Here is a 14,373-nt window from a genome sequence, read left to right as displayed (position 1 = left end):
CCGTTCTGTTGTAAATATCTGCTTGCAAAGGCCCTGTAGGAATTGCTATAGTGCATATAACATTATTCTCAACAGGGCTTTATTTTGTGCGCATTAACGTACAAATCCACATTTTTAAAAAACGTCCCATGTGACTTCGCCCTAAGTATACACTGGCTGCAGCTCCAGAAACTGTAAACTCATGTAACTTTGCCGAGCACACTTGCAGTTTACATTATTTTTTTTTGTTTTCTAGATATTGTGAGTTGTCGCCCTGCTACTTTATTGAATTTTAAGCAACAGTGCCACCTGCAGTTCATAACTGGCAAATTGTTGAGGGGATGTGGTAGACCTTGAAAAGGACAATGTGAAGTTTAATTTTTGTATTTTGTGTATTTAGAATGACTTTAGTGTTCCTGCCAATTATCAAACTCTTTTTATTTGCTGATTTTTTTTTCAATTTGATTTCATTTTGGGATACTTTAGGCCATGAAACAAGACCTGGTGATGCCCGTGGTCAAGTCAGAGGGAGGTGAAGATTACACTGGGGCTACAGTCATTGAACCCCTGAAAGGGTAAGAACGTTATACAATGTGTCACTTTCACCAGATGGGGGGGCACAGCCGTATGGATACTGAGTCACATTATATTGGCAGCTTCTTTATTAGCACTGCTTTATAGAGCTGCTTATCAGAGTACACACTGCAGAAATGCTGACATCAAAGAGATACTCCTTATTTAAAAAATTTTTATAACATACTGCATATATTTTTATATGCTGGATAGCTGCGGCTGGGAGACACTTTTTGAGTATTTTGAATTAAAGGGGAACTCCAGATACTGAACCAAAATTAGATAGCCCCACACAGCACACAAACCCCTAATATCCCTATCACTGTAATCTGTTCCTTCAAAAAGTAGGAATAAATACCATTTTTATATGCTGAAATCCAGCTGCAAAACAATTCTTCTCTTTCTGCATCATTTGAAACACTGGTGGAGGAGGGAAAAAAACACTGATGTTACAAATTGTAACAACTTCTCCACAGCTTGCACACAACATGCAGGAACTACATAACCCACAATGCATTGCACTGTGCTGTTCATTTCCTTATTGACATCAGGTGTGCAGGGAATTGTGGGATTTGGATTTTATTTGAGTTTGCCATAGGATCCACTAAATACATGCCTATGATTTAACTGCAGGTATTATGATGTGCCAATTGCCACTCTTGATTTCTCGTCTCTGTATCCATCTATTATGATGGCCCATAATCTCTGCTACACCACTCTGTTGCAGTCTGGATCCATAGATAAATACGGGTAAGTGTTCTGCTGTCCGTTCCACGTATCAGAGATTTAGTGCTTCACAGATACCTGATTGTACACAGCTTAATATAGATGGGCAATGTATATTCAGCATTGTATGCATATGACAATCTTGACTGCATCTGCAGCTTACTGGCCCATGTATGTGGCCACAACCATTTCCTTTTTGATCAATATCTGATTTGGGGTTTGGTCCGATGTTAGTTGGGAAGGCTGGGAAATCCCATGCGGTGACCCTCATGTCATTACTCTTTGCAGACAAGCAGTTGTTAGCTTGTACAGCCAGGATTGCCCAAACACCTTGTAATCTTGCTTAAAAGTTGTTCCTGGAACCCAAAGACTCCAATTTACAGAGTAATAATCCAGAGCTGTTCTTGTTGAATCTCTGCAACACCTCTGTTTTAACCCTTTGTGTCCTCTGTAACTATCCAGCCTCAGTCCTGAAGATTTTATCAAGACCCCAACTGGTGATTGTTTTGTTAAGGCGAGTATAAGGAAAGGACTGCTTCCTGAAATTCTGGAAAACTTGTTATGTGCCCGAAAACGGTGAGTAAATCAAGATTTATGGGTCTTTGGTAGTGAGGTCGATAATTTCCTGAACCTCCCCTTCTCAACTCAGGCCCAACCCAGCCAAAGGTGGTGAGGACACCTAATGTATCAAGCCCTCTTAACTATATGAAGACAATGGGCCTATTTGTCAGCTCATACTTGCCCAACCCACTTGTATCACTAGTATCACTGCACTCACAGCAACAGTGCTTCCTTTTGAGCACACTGCTACTGCCCCTTTAAACACAGTTATACCCCCATTGACATGTGCAGTATATAGGTTAAAGCTTTTCTATCTTGGTAAAAGATAAACTATAAGACATGGCCTTATGCTGATTTTTACTTGGCACTGGCGAGCTGCATCATTTGGATACTTGGATCTATTACCAGACACAGCAGCAAATACATCACTTAGTTTACGCTCATATACAGTGTTTGTCACACTCATTCAACATGCCCCATGCAGTCTGCAAAGGGCAAAGGCTGCATTCGCCCCTTTTTTTTGCACTTACAACTTTCAATACCAAAATTCCAAACTGAATCCTGGATGCAATTTGTGACTGATGTATGTATATGTGTGTGTGTATCTATATAATATACACACATACAGTAGGCATGAATTGCATCCAGGTTTCACTTTGGAATTTGGTATTGAAAGTTGTTCTGACTCATATAGTGAGACACACTATATTATATTGCCTATTTCTTCAGTAACTATCCTGTACATTGGAATTTAGAGATTGCTGGGAGTTGTATCTCAGAACTAGATGGAGACCATTGCTGAATTCACATCTTTATGTTTTAGGGCAAAGGCAGAACTGAAGAAAGAGACTGACCCTTTTAAGCAAAAGGTGTTGGATGGGCGTCAGCTGGCACTGAAAGTCAGCGCTAACTCTGTGTATGGTTTTACAGGAGCACAGGTTGGCAAACTGCCCTGCTTGGAGATATCGCAGGTAAGGCTAAAACATGCCAAGACCTGGTCTTTAACAGTAGATTCTTTATTAGATGGAAAATACGTTAGATTTCTAAGCAATGGTTAACTTGCACTGAGATTCTAGGTAGATATTGCACAGACTTAGCAAGCAGTATGAACAATTTCGGGCCAAACCTGCAATGCAGTGGGATTTGGGATGACATTTCTGTCTGGAGACCAAATTGCCTTCAAATTACCCCATTTTCTGCTTAAAGTGCTTGTCAGGCAGTTGTCACTTGAAAATGTTACAAAATGGTGGCACAAGGCACAAAGAGATTTCTCTGTAGCAGATAAAGTGTTGATTTGCTTTCGTTTTATTTTCTGCAGAACTTGAGCAATACTTAGGCTGAGCCCAAGTTCTAGGAATGCTTCAGCTCTTCAGAGAATTTGGGGAACTCTATAATAAAGTTACAACATGTACATGTGCATACAATAATGTGGATATAAAGGGGGGCAAAGTCAGAATAAACCCAGTGGGAGAGCAAAAGAGAGGCAGGCACCATAACAGAATGGGGACAAGTACAGCAAAACTGGGGAAGGGGGGTGGGGTGGGAGAAAAGATTGGGAAAGGGACAATAAGAAATATGAGGAGAGGCGGCTAAAGTCCGGTAATATGGAGAGAATATGGAGTACATGGGTAATATGGAGTGAATATGGTATATATTGTTAATATGGAGATAATATCACAGAAGACACGAGGGGCAGAGACAAAGAGAACATGGAATTAAATGATTGGTATAGGGGAAGGTGACAAAAAGAGGGAAAATACAGTCAGAAAGTCAGTCGAGTTGGTGCATCGTTCTAAAGGAAGACCTGAGAGTAACCCCATCAAGGCAGGTGTTATTCACTCCAATCCGTACACCCTGTAATTTGCACTTGATGTAATAAGGCAGACACAGCACCCATTTATAGTGCAAGGCAGGTCTGGGCTGAGATTCAAATTAGTCCCTGGCATTTCAAGTACACAGAGGCCCAATTAATAGTGACTGCCTATGGCATCTTACAGCAAACCCCCTCTTACCCGCAGATTGCCTGATGCAAGGCACAATTATGGGGAGGTGTGTTTGGATGCCAGTGAATGGGTTTCAATGGATGCCGTGCCCAACTTGCACAGTCTTGCAACATGTCTTATTGACATGCCCAGTCTTGGCCTGCTCCTCTGGAGATGGCTGGCAGTTAAACAATGCAGCTGTCACTTTCTGAACCCCAGAGATGGTTAAAGGGCCCCACAATGTTGCTTTTGCAGTAAATGTAATATGGAGACTGAGGGAGCTCTTATCCTTTGCGTTTGACATGAATATATACAGTGTGTCAGTATTGCCCCCTAGCTGAGCAGAGCTGTGCCACTGGCAGGAAGTCTCTCTGCAAAGCAATCAGAGAAGCATCAGCCTGTGGCAGTGTGGCATCCCCCAGATATGCAAGTGCTCAAGCTGCAAACCTTCATTTCAAAATACAGAGAGGAAAACCAGGCGCTGAGCACATATCCTCCCAAGGTGTTTCAAAAGAGGGGAGAGAGCATCTGCAGGGGGTTGTGCTCCGCTGCCTTATCTTCTCCTCACACATGGTTATAGTGTGTGCCAACAGCACAATGACTGGCCTGCTGTGCTGTGTATGAACACTAAGGGCGCACTGCCACAGGGCAAAGCCACACATAGATTTATTGCAATAAAAAGTATTGTGCTCACATAAGTAGAAAATGTAGGCACCCCATCAGGTAATAAATCCGAGCCCTCAGATCACTATGAGAATTCCGTGCTATTCACTTTGCTCCAAGTGCCTGACTTCAGACATAGTTGCAGGCTGCAGCAGAACAGCACCGTCCTGATGGTTTCGCTCCCTATAATACCCTCTCTTTGACACAATTAATGCTGTAGCCCCACACTGGCAGGGATTTTCAGCTTTTTTTTTAGAGAAACGATGCTTCATAAGGGAATTATCACCGCTGTGTTTCTGTCTAACCTTCACTTCCTCACCGTCGGTTGAAAGAACTTCTGGCAGCACAAACTTGGAACCGATCTTATGTTTTATGGGCTCACCGTGGGCAGAGAATTGGGGAAACTACAAGAAATTTTTCTTTATGTCCCAGACATTACTATTCTGGTTTAGGGAACCCCCATCCATTCAGGAGACCGACACTGATACTATTACTAAGGAATCCGTATCGCCAAAAAGGACTGGTAGTATATTTATTTCCACGTGCAGAAACCTACAGATGCAGTTTGATTGTGAGCAACCAATCAGCTTTAACACTTTAATCAATCATTTTGTCCATCCAAGCATTAGTCCTGCATCAGTCCTATAATCCTATACCTCAAGTTTTCTTCAGTTCGGTTATTAATAACCATTTTTATCTTAATTTTGCTTGGACATCCTATTCGTCCTGTTTTGTTCCTATATACTTTATATTCTGCAGCCCTCTAGTTTGGAATTCCAGCAGCTGTCTAGTTGCTAGGGTCCAAATTACCTTAGCAACCAGACACTGATTAAAATGAGAGGCTGGAATATGCATAGGAGAGAGCCTTAATATAAAGATGAGTGCAATAACAATAAAATTGTAGCCTTCTATTTGTTTTTTGGATGTTGGGGTCAGTGACCTTCATCTGAAAACTGGATAGAGTGAGAAGAAGAAAGCAATTGATTTAAAAACTATAAGAAAGAAAAGTTAACTTAAAGATGAGCATCCCCTTTAAATAAGTGCATTGTGGGAAAAACATGCATTGTGGATGGAAACATGGGAGATTTGTGCTCTGCTTGTTAATGAGCCCCGTGGTCTCTAAATCCTGCAGTGGTGTAAACCATTCTAGAGAGTATCTCTGACCAGTGTGCCCTGGGGATATGTGTGATCATTGCCGTAAAGCATGATAATACTGCTGCTTCGTGACAGAAAGAAAGCAGTCCCTATATTAGTATGTTTTATCCCTTCCCTGTCTGTAGGAATGTGAATGTTATGAGAAGCCCTGTGGGAAACATTAACTCTCTGCTGTTTTATAGAGTGTCACCGGGTTTGGCAGACAGATGATCGAGAAAACCAAGCAACTGGTTGAGTCCAAATATACTCTGGACAATGGATATAAGGCTGACGCCAAGGTAAATGTCTCCTTTACTGCTCTTTGATTTGGAATGAAGTTGGCCAAACCTAGGCCAATAAAAAGCTGCCAACTCAGTCCACCCTGCCACCGACGGTCCTGCCTAATACCCAGCTGAAACCTGGGCAGATAATAGTCTGCTATGTATGAAACTCCTGTCTGCAGAGGATCGTGTCAGCACGTTGATGCGGTCCCCATCAGACGATTGGATCGGCTCAATTTGGCCCAGCAAGTGGGTGGCAATTCAGGCCCAAACCAGCAGGTTTTGGTTGTATATGGCCAACTCATCATTCTCTCAACAAATCCTTATAGCGTTAATCTTTAATGTATGTCAGCTATCACATGACTGTTCAGAATTCTAAGGCAACATACATTTTCATTTATGGTCAGATATCTGTATTCCTGTGCAAAAGGCCTAGGTCTGACACTGGTCTCCTCTGCTGAACTTTAGCACTGTTTATCAGAATGCCAATACTCCAGAGGCTATGTTTTGCTTACAGGTGATCTATGGCGACACGGATTCTGTCATGTGCAAACTTGGGGTGCAGACCGTGGTGGAGGCCATGGAGATAGGAAGAGAGGCAGCAGAATGGGTGTCCAGTCATTTTACTCCTCCAATAAAACTGGAATTTGAAAAGGTAAGGCTTTAACATTGTGGCCTATGGCAGGTAGGGGATTAGGCCTGGGTCCGTGGAGGCCATAGGGCCCACCAGGTTTTTTCCCGGTGTCCCAATGGCCCATTCCAAACCTCCTCATACAGCAGCCAACTATGGTGTGGACTCCCACCTTTATATAGGAGCAAGAAAATGTGCAGCCTGACTCACCTACCAAATTCTCAGTGTCCAGAATCAGTGCTGCATACCCTTAAACCCAGCATGGTGCTCAGCATGTGCAGATCTGGACTGTGAGCCGAAATAAGCCTTTACAAATACACAGAGCCCCAAACAGCCCCCCCCAGCAGCCCAATAAATAGTGACTGTCTATGGCATCTTAAAGCAGCCCCTCTGGCATTTGCCAGAACCCACAGATTTCCAGCCTGGGCCTGAGAATTTGTGGTGTTTTGTGCTGTAAACCTAGGAATTTAGGGGCTTGTTTAGGGCCTGACTTGTTTGGTACAATATAATGCACTCTAGGGTTTATCCATACATATACGTACATATTTTTCTGATTCCCAGGTTTATTTTCCCTACCTGTTGATCAACAAGAAGCGATACGCCGGGCTGTACTTCTCATCCAGCGCCAATACTCATGATAAGATGGACTGCAAAGGAATAGAGACTGTGCGAAGAGACAACTGCCCACTTGTGGCCAATTTGATAAATACTTGTCTGCAGAAAATTCTGATTGACCGGTATGGAGCCCAGCATTGTAGCTCTCACTGCTGTAACCAGGGCTGAAAGAAGCAGTTAGTTGTATCTGTGTGTGTTAGAGTGTGTGTGTTAGAGCATGTATGGGGGGCTCTGCTCACTCACCGCAAAGAATATTTTTAAATATCTAGTTCATAAATAATAAGGGCCACCAGGGGCAATTTTAGCCATTTGGAAGTTGGGAAAAACAGGGCAGGCAAAACTCCCGAAAACCACCTTTGTTCATTGTTTTAACTTTACTTTATATTTGAGGGATCCTATGGGAGCCGTGGAGCATGCTAAAGACGTGATCTCTGATTTGCTGTGCAATCGGATAGATATCTCGCAGCTTGTGATTACAAAGGAGTTGACGCGGACGGCTGATGAGTACGCAGGGAAACAGGCCCACGTGGAGCTTGCAGAGAGGTAGGGGTGGTACAGTCGACTGCTTACTGTTTAGCTTGTCCTTTATTCTTGTGATGTGCCCTTGGCCTTACTATCTCGGTCTGAGTTAAGTAGTGCAGTACAGGGACAGCATAAGACCTACTGTGCTAAGTATGAGGATCTAGCTTCTTCTTCCTTTGCATATCCAATTCTAAAGGTGTGAGCTGCCATATCCTTTTCTACTGTTACTAGAGTGCAACAGAATAGCCCAATCAATGTAAAGCTGGGCATACACAAGCAGATCTTTGCCTGATTTGGCCACCCATGGGCAGTTATAGAGGAAGCAGGTCCCCACTGTCCCCCAGGCCCCTGTGGGTCAGCTTACTCTGTAGTCATTGCAATCTGTGTTGATGCATGGCAGTTTTTAGGCTAGATATCTACTGGGCAGGCCATTGGAAGGGGCCCATAATGGGCCAATAACCTGGCGACTTGAGTCTGAAGTGGAGGAGCTGGCAGGTTTTAGCAACCTACGCATGGCCAGACATCTAATCAGGGCCAGATTTAATTTTTGGGTGCCCAGAGGCCAAGTCCATTCTCTGCCGCCCTCAGGATCAAGCGCATGCACATCCTTGCAGGTTGCCTATAGAGCACTGGGGACAGGATGCGCTTAAGTTTTTTGTGTCCCCTGTCCCAAGTGTTCCGTACGTGAGCACATTTTACACGTGGCAGGCCGGCATGCCACCCCAAAATGTATGCCACCCTAGGCCTGTGCCTTTGTGGCCTTGCCACAAATCTGAGTCTGGGGCTAATGGGCATGTTAAGTCATCTAGATAGGGCTGCTTATTCTGTGACAGAAATATCTACCATGGAAAGAGCATGGCTGCTCCCAGCGTTATTGCCACTGTGCATATAAAGAGATGATGGATATCTAATAGTGGCCCAAAACTGAACCTGAAACATAAATATAGTACATCTTTTCCTTTACAAAACATACAGCGTATTATTCCGAAATCTTTTACTCCACTGTGAAACAAGGCTTCAAGCAACCCGGTGAAGCCTGCACGCACTGATCTGTGACCGAAGGGAAACGCCGAAATAGCACGTCCCACCCAGGGCAACAGCTGTGTCTGTAACTGTCTGTTGTTGTGGAAGGAGGAGGTGGGGGGAGGACTGTGTGGAAAGTAATATATTGCATTGCCTGAGATAAAAATTGCATGGACTTCCTGTAACACTCAAGCCGCTTCTGGTCATTGCTCAACCCTAAGCCTCTCTTGCTTTCTGCACTTGTTGCTTTTATAATGGGTATTCACCAAAATGCTCCCCCATCGGGGGCTTGATAAGGAAAATGGCAGCTACAGTGTCGGCCAGATTATATGGGGATCACAAATTTCTCATTCTCAAACATCCCATACATGTAGCCGGCTATTGTACATACAGCTATACCCAAAGCTGTAGCCAGCCAAGCACTATTTGCTTTACATAATGAAAGTACTTTCCAATATTAATTAATATTCAATGTTTTAACTTGCAACTCAAAGCCGTATTTGTCCCTTTCTGCTCTGCTGGTTCTGACTCTTGAAAAGTTGTAAATACAGCCAGCTCTTCTCCAGCTAACGCTCCAATTCCTGTAGTGTTTCCTCACAGGTCTGTTGATGAGCATCTGCTACATTGTTTCAAGAGTCAGAACCTGTAGTGAACAGACAATTGCTTCTTTCAGTAGTAGTTTTAAGTACAGATAACTATGTACAAATAATGTGTATTGAATAATTACTTCAAATGATATTCATAATGCAGAAGAAAAATCGGGGCTGGAATTACTCTTTAAAATAAGAAATGGCTTTAGGGAGAACTGTAGGGAAGAAGTAGGCTAGAAATGCAACACTTTAGGTTTTGGGCTTCTATACCAGCCCAGGGCCACTACATGCCTTTAAGCTCACCGTACATTTACTAATACTACTGTACAAAACAGAGTTTTACTATTATTAGTGCAACAATGGTACCCTGCTGAGCCTGGGTGTTATGCATATACCGCTAAGGCAGCAGTAACCCCCCCCCCCTCTTGTTCAACATGAGTTAAATGTTACAACATATTTTTGCCATTGGTTTTAAGAGAAATCAAAATTTGCCCTGTTTAGCTCAAGAAATACCAAACAGGGATATTGAAGCTGCAACATGTCTGGTCGTTGTGAGGTAGACAATTGGATATCCAGTATACTAACCCCCATTTACCCTTTGTTGCGACCACTGGGAATTTAACTGCCTTGCAAGGACCAAACATGGAGTCACTTCGGTCTCCCTGTTTAGCTCAAGCCATAGATTCTTTTTATAATTTAAATGACAGACAGACAGACTGTTCAGTGCAAGCCATATTCATTCATCCTGCTGCTCATCCAACTCTATACCCGTTAGACAGAATGATGTTCCATGTGGTACTTATGACTTGGCGCAGCAGTAGTGCCAGTACTTTCCTTTGCCCGCTATGGTTTGTTGCTCTGCCGATCGCCGATACAGACATGTTCTTTTTTCCGCTCATTGCTCCTACTGTTGAGCAGGGCCTCGCCCCCATGATCTTCAGGGAGCCACATGTCCTTCCTGTGCACACTTGCCGCATTGCCAGGCCCCAGCACTTGTCGGCCAGGTGTCTCTCCCCCTCCTTTCTGCGGTATGGCAAGTACCTTAAGCACCTTTCCTCCCCCACCCACCTCTGCTGCTTGTGTGGGTGCGGGCCCTTTTGCCCTGGTATTTTGCGCTCTGTTGGCTTTGTGTATAGGAGAGATGGGATTCCCTTGGGTATATGTGAGTAGGTCTAAACCATTGTGCACTGCAGGGGAAGTCAGGGACATGGAGCTCACTCTGAGTCACACTCCCAGACTCTCATAGGCGCCCCCAGTTCACAAGTAGATTTAAATGATCTGTGACTCGCACCAAGTTCGCTCACATGCTGTCTGCGCAAAAGGTCACCAGTAAATACATCACCATGACTGATTGGTTCAGTTAAAGGGGTGGTTCACCTTTCAGTTAACTTTCACTATGCTGCTTATTCCTAGCAACCCTAAAGCCAAAACACTTCTGCTCTGGAAAGCTGAATTTTTATTGTTATTGTTACTTCTGAATTATCTTTCTATTCAAATACAAGTCTTCTACTCAAACCACTGCCTGGTTGCTAGGGCAAATAAGACCCTGGCAGCCATGTAGCTGCTGAAATACCAAACTGGAGAGCTGATAAACAAAAAGATAAATAGCTGAAAAAAATAATAAATGAAGACTAGAAATTGTTCCATAATATACGTAATAAAAGTTTAAATATGAAATACCCCTTTAACATCTCATTTTAGTGCCCACAAATTCTATAGAATATTTTTACAAAAGTGATGAAAATGGCTAATTTATTTTTTCCAAATCCTTTGTTCTTTTTTCACTGCTGAGCTTCTTGTCTACTTTCATATAGGATGAGAAAGCGTGACCCTGGCAGCGCCCCTAATCTGGGAGACCGAGTTCCGTATGTGATCATAGGAGCTGCAAAAGGAGTGGCCGCTTATATGAAGTCTGAGGTGAGCACTCAAGCCCCTCCTCCCCCAAAGCCAGGACTTCCATGGAACCCATGGTCTATAGCTTAAACACCAAAAATCTGAAAATATATATTGTTGCCCTTACAGTAACTCTCAGGGTGGTAGTTGCTTAGCTAGTACATGTATGGGACCTGTCATCCAGAATGCTTAGTACCTAGGGTTTTCCAGACAAGGGGTCTTTCCGCAATTTAGATTTCTATACTTAAACATTAAATAAACCCAATAGGATCGTTTTGCCCCCAATTTGTATCTTAGTTGGGATCAAGTACAGGTACTGTTTTATTATTACAGAAAAAAGGGAATCATTTAACCATTAAATAAACCCAATAGGGCTGTTCTGCCCCAATAAGGGGTAATTATATCTTAGTTGGGATCAAGTACAGGTACTGTTTTATTATTACAGAGAAAAGGGAATCATTTAACCATTAAATAAACCCAATAGGGCTGCTCTGCCCCCAATAAGGGGTAATTATATCTTAGTTGGGATCAACTACAGGTACTGTTTTATTATTACAGAGAAAAAGGTAATCATTTTTAAAAATATAAAATATTTGATGGAGCCTATGGGAGATGGCCTACCCATAATTCATAGCATGCTGGATTACAGGTTTCCAGATAACAGATGCTTTCCCTGTATAACAAGTTTTCAGCTGCAATAAGGGGCACCATTAGGGGCTTTTTATTGTCACCTTGATCGCCTTCCCATGCATGCCCAAGTCACACCTTCCTGTGGCCCACAGCACCCTGCACTTTCCTAAATGGCTTAATGGAGCACTATCTGGTCTTTTGGTGTCAATGAGTCCTAGTAACTTGGGGGCCATAACACCCCAAATTATCATCATTTTCCCCTCTATGGCCATTGGCTGAAAGTACTTGTGTTTGTGCTCGTTGGACTATTGTTGCTTGGAAATAGGACAGGCTGTGTTTCCAACCTTAGGTCCCACCTCCTAAGCTTCTTGGCAAGAGGGGCTGTTCTATGCTGCCCTCAGTGATCATGGCGTGTATCAGCGCTGGAGATTCCTTTCCTAGAACTGCAGTTATGGGGCTTTATGCAAAACCTTTTGATGACTTTAGTCTGTGCTCTGGGAGCCTAATAAGTGTCTGAAGAGACCAGGGGCATTCTCTGCAGGACTAGTGTAGTTGTTGCGGAGTAGTAGTCACTAATCATGAGACTAAGCAGTTTTTTTTCCCCCTGTCACCACCACATCATCTGCCTCCCTCCAGATGCTCTCACTTTATTTGCATGTGGTCGGCACAGAATCGAGGTTTTAATTGCAATATTAATAATAGCACGGTGTTAACTCTTTGTTTGCTGTATGACTGGGCCAAAGAGATGAAATGGGAAGGCTGCATTGGCCTTTTGGGCACAGAGTGTTAATGGGCCTCCATTAAGATGAGCCTAGCCATGGGGCACAATTAAAAGGGAAAGGCTTAGAAGCCCCAGCAGGTTTCCATAGAGAGCAGCGGCCCAGGTGCACCTTGGGAGAGAGTGAGCTTAAACACAGGTTGCACTTCTGCTTTTTCATTTTTCAGAGGCCGGTGTAGCAGGGAAAGTGGTTCCCTATCAGCGGAGACAGGCGCTTGCTTTCTTCTCTACAACTTCTGCAATCTACCTATTCATTGAGCTGAGTCAATATCTCACACAGACCCTTTTGTCTTCATGGTTCCCCCTGTAGCTTTGCGCTAGAGGAACTACACAAAGTGATGAAATGCAATAAAGAATGAAGTCCATGTAGCAGTCGTGTCCTCCAATGCACAATGGCATTAGCTTAGAACAAAAACACATTTTCACAGTGTCCGATGTTCAGCATCAGCCAGAAAGTTCTGAAAATCCCAGAAAGTCTGACTTTATGAATGCAAAGTCTGTGTTGCCTTTATATTTATAGGTCTTTTTCTTGGTTCTATTTAGGACCCCATTTACGTGCTTGAGAATAACATCCCTATCGACACCCAATATTATCTGGAACAGCAACTTGCAAAACCTCTTCTTAGGATTTTTGAACCCATTCTGGGTGAATCCAAGGCCGAAAGTATTCTTCTGAGTGAGTACCACTATTGGACTGGCAGCCAGAGGCTTATCCTTATTGGCTGGGTAGTGTTGGTCACTCCTCCTGGTCACTGCACAGCCAGGACAGTGGCTACTTCCCTTCTACTGTGGGCCAGTTTCATTTAAATTGCACTGAGCACTGTCGGAACATCAGTTTCTTTGGCCAGTGACTACGTAGACCAGTAAGGAGATCATTGGCCAAGTAGTTATTGTCCCCCCTGTCCCACAATCTCAAATACTGGGCTGGTTTCAATAAGAGAACACTATCATCCTGTGTATGGTCAGCATAAAGGGGCAGTTCACGTTTAAGTTAACTTTTAGTATGTTATAGAATGGCCAATTCAAAGCAACTTTTCACTTGGCCTTCATTATTTTTTATAGTTTATGAATTATTTGCCTCCTCCTTCTGACTCTCTTCAGCTTTCAAATGGGGGTCACTGTCCCAAGCAGCCAAAAAAAACTATTGCTCTGCAAGGCTACAATTTATTGTTACTGTTCCTTTTTATAACTTATGTTTCTATTCAGGACCTCTCCTATTTATATATCAGTCTCTCATTCAAACCACTCTCTGGTTGCTAATGTAATTTGCAACCGCGAAACCAGATAGCTACTGAAAATCCAAACTGGAGAGGTAATGAACAAAAAAAAAACTACAAATAATAAAAAATGAAGACCAATTGCAAATTGACTCAGAATATTAGTCTCTACATCATACTAAAATGAACTCAAAGGTAACAAACTCTGTAAGGGTACTAATTAATAGAACAGCTAAGTGATGGTTATAGGGTAATAAGCATCTCTGTGATTTGTGCTATTTCTACATACAATAATACCTGTGATATTGGCTGCCATTATGACTTGGTTGGCATCCCATCAGTATTTACGAAAGATCAAAACTGCCCCTTTGCCAATAGATATTCTATTGTGGTCATCCTATAGCGATATGCCTTGTATGCTACCTGCAGCCGTCCATACTACAAAGGCTCCACATGGCATCTGATCATTAGCCCAAGGATCCAATTATCCATCTATTAAGTGACTTAGAGAACAAGTTTTAAGTCTGGGGTACCCAACTTGCAGCCTGCCATCTTGTGAACAACTCTTGGCATCC

At 43.1% G+C, this 14,373-nt stretch overlaps 1 protein-coding gene across 2 annotated transcripts in view; it reads left to right on the top strand.

Annotated features, from left to right (window-relative positions):
- The window catches only part of pold1 (polymerase (DNA directed), delta 1, catalytic subunit), a 50,118-nt gene that overhangs the window by 24,930 nt on the left and 10,815 nt on the right, over window positions 1-14,373 (top strand). For both annotated transcript variants that reach the window (XM_031905157.1, NM_001045739.1), the window contains 10 exons: window positions 466-554; window positions 1,186-1,302; window positions 1,741-1,854; window positions 2,663-2,810; window positions 5,822-5,917; window positions 6,417-6,554; window positions 7,092-7,267; window positions 7,536-7,688; window positions 11,095-11,197; window positions 13,125-13,257. In XM_031905157.1, coding sequence (XP_031761017.1) covers window positions 466-554; window positions 1,186-1,302; window positions 1,741-1,854; window positions 2,663-2,810; window positions 5,822-5,917; window positions 6,417-6,554; window positions 7,092-7,267; window positions 7,536-7,688; window positions 11,095-11,197; window positions 13,125-13,257 — 1,267 coding nt within the window. The remainder of the gene's footprint in view (window positions 1-465; window positions 555-1,185; window positions 1,303-1,740; window positions 1,855-2,662; window positions 2,811-5,821; window positions 5,918-6,416; window positions 6,555-7,091; window positions 7,268-7,535; window positions 7,689-11,094; window positions 11,198-13,124; window positions 13,258-14,373) is intronic.

The sequence above is a fragment of the Xenopus tropicalis genome, chromosome 7, assembly GCF_000004195.4.
Source record: "Xenopus tropicalis strain Nigerian chromosome 7, UCB_Xtro_10.0, whole genome shotgun sequence".
In the NCBI taxonomy this organism is placed as follows: Eukaryota; Metazoa; Chordata; class Amphibia; order Anura; family Pipidae; genus Xenopus; species Xenopus tropicalis.
Note: the sequence above shows the minus strand (reverse complement) of the source record. Positions and strands in the feature narration are given on the sequence as shown.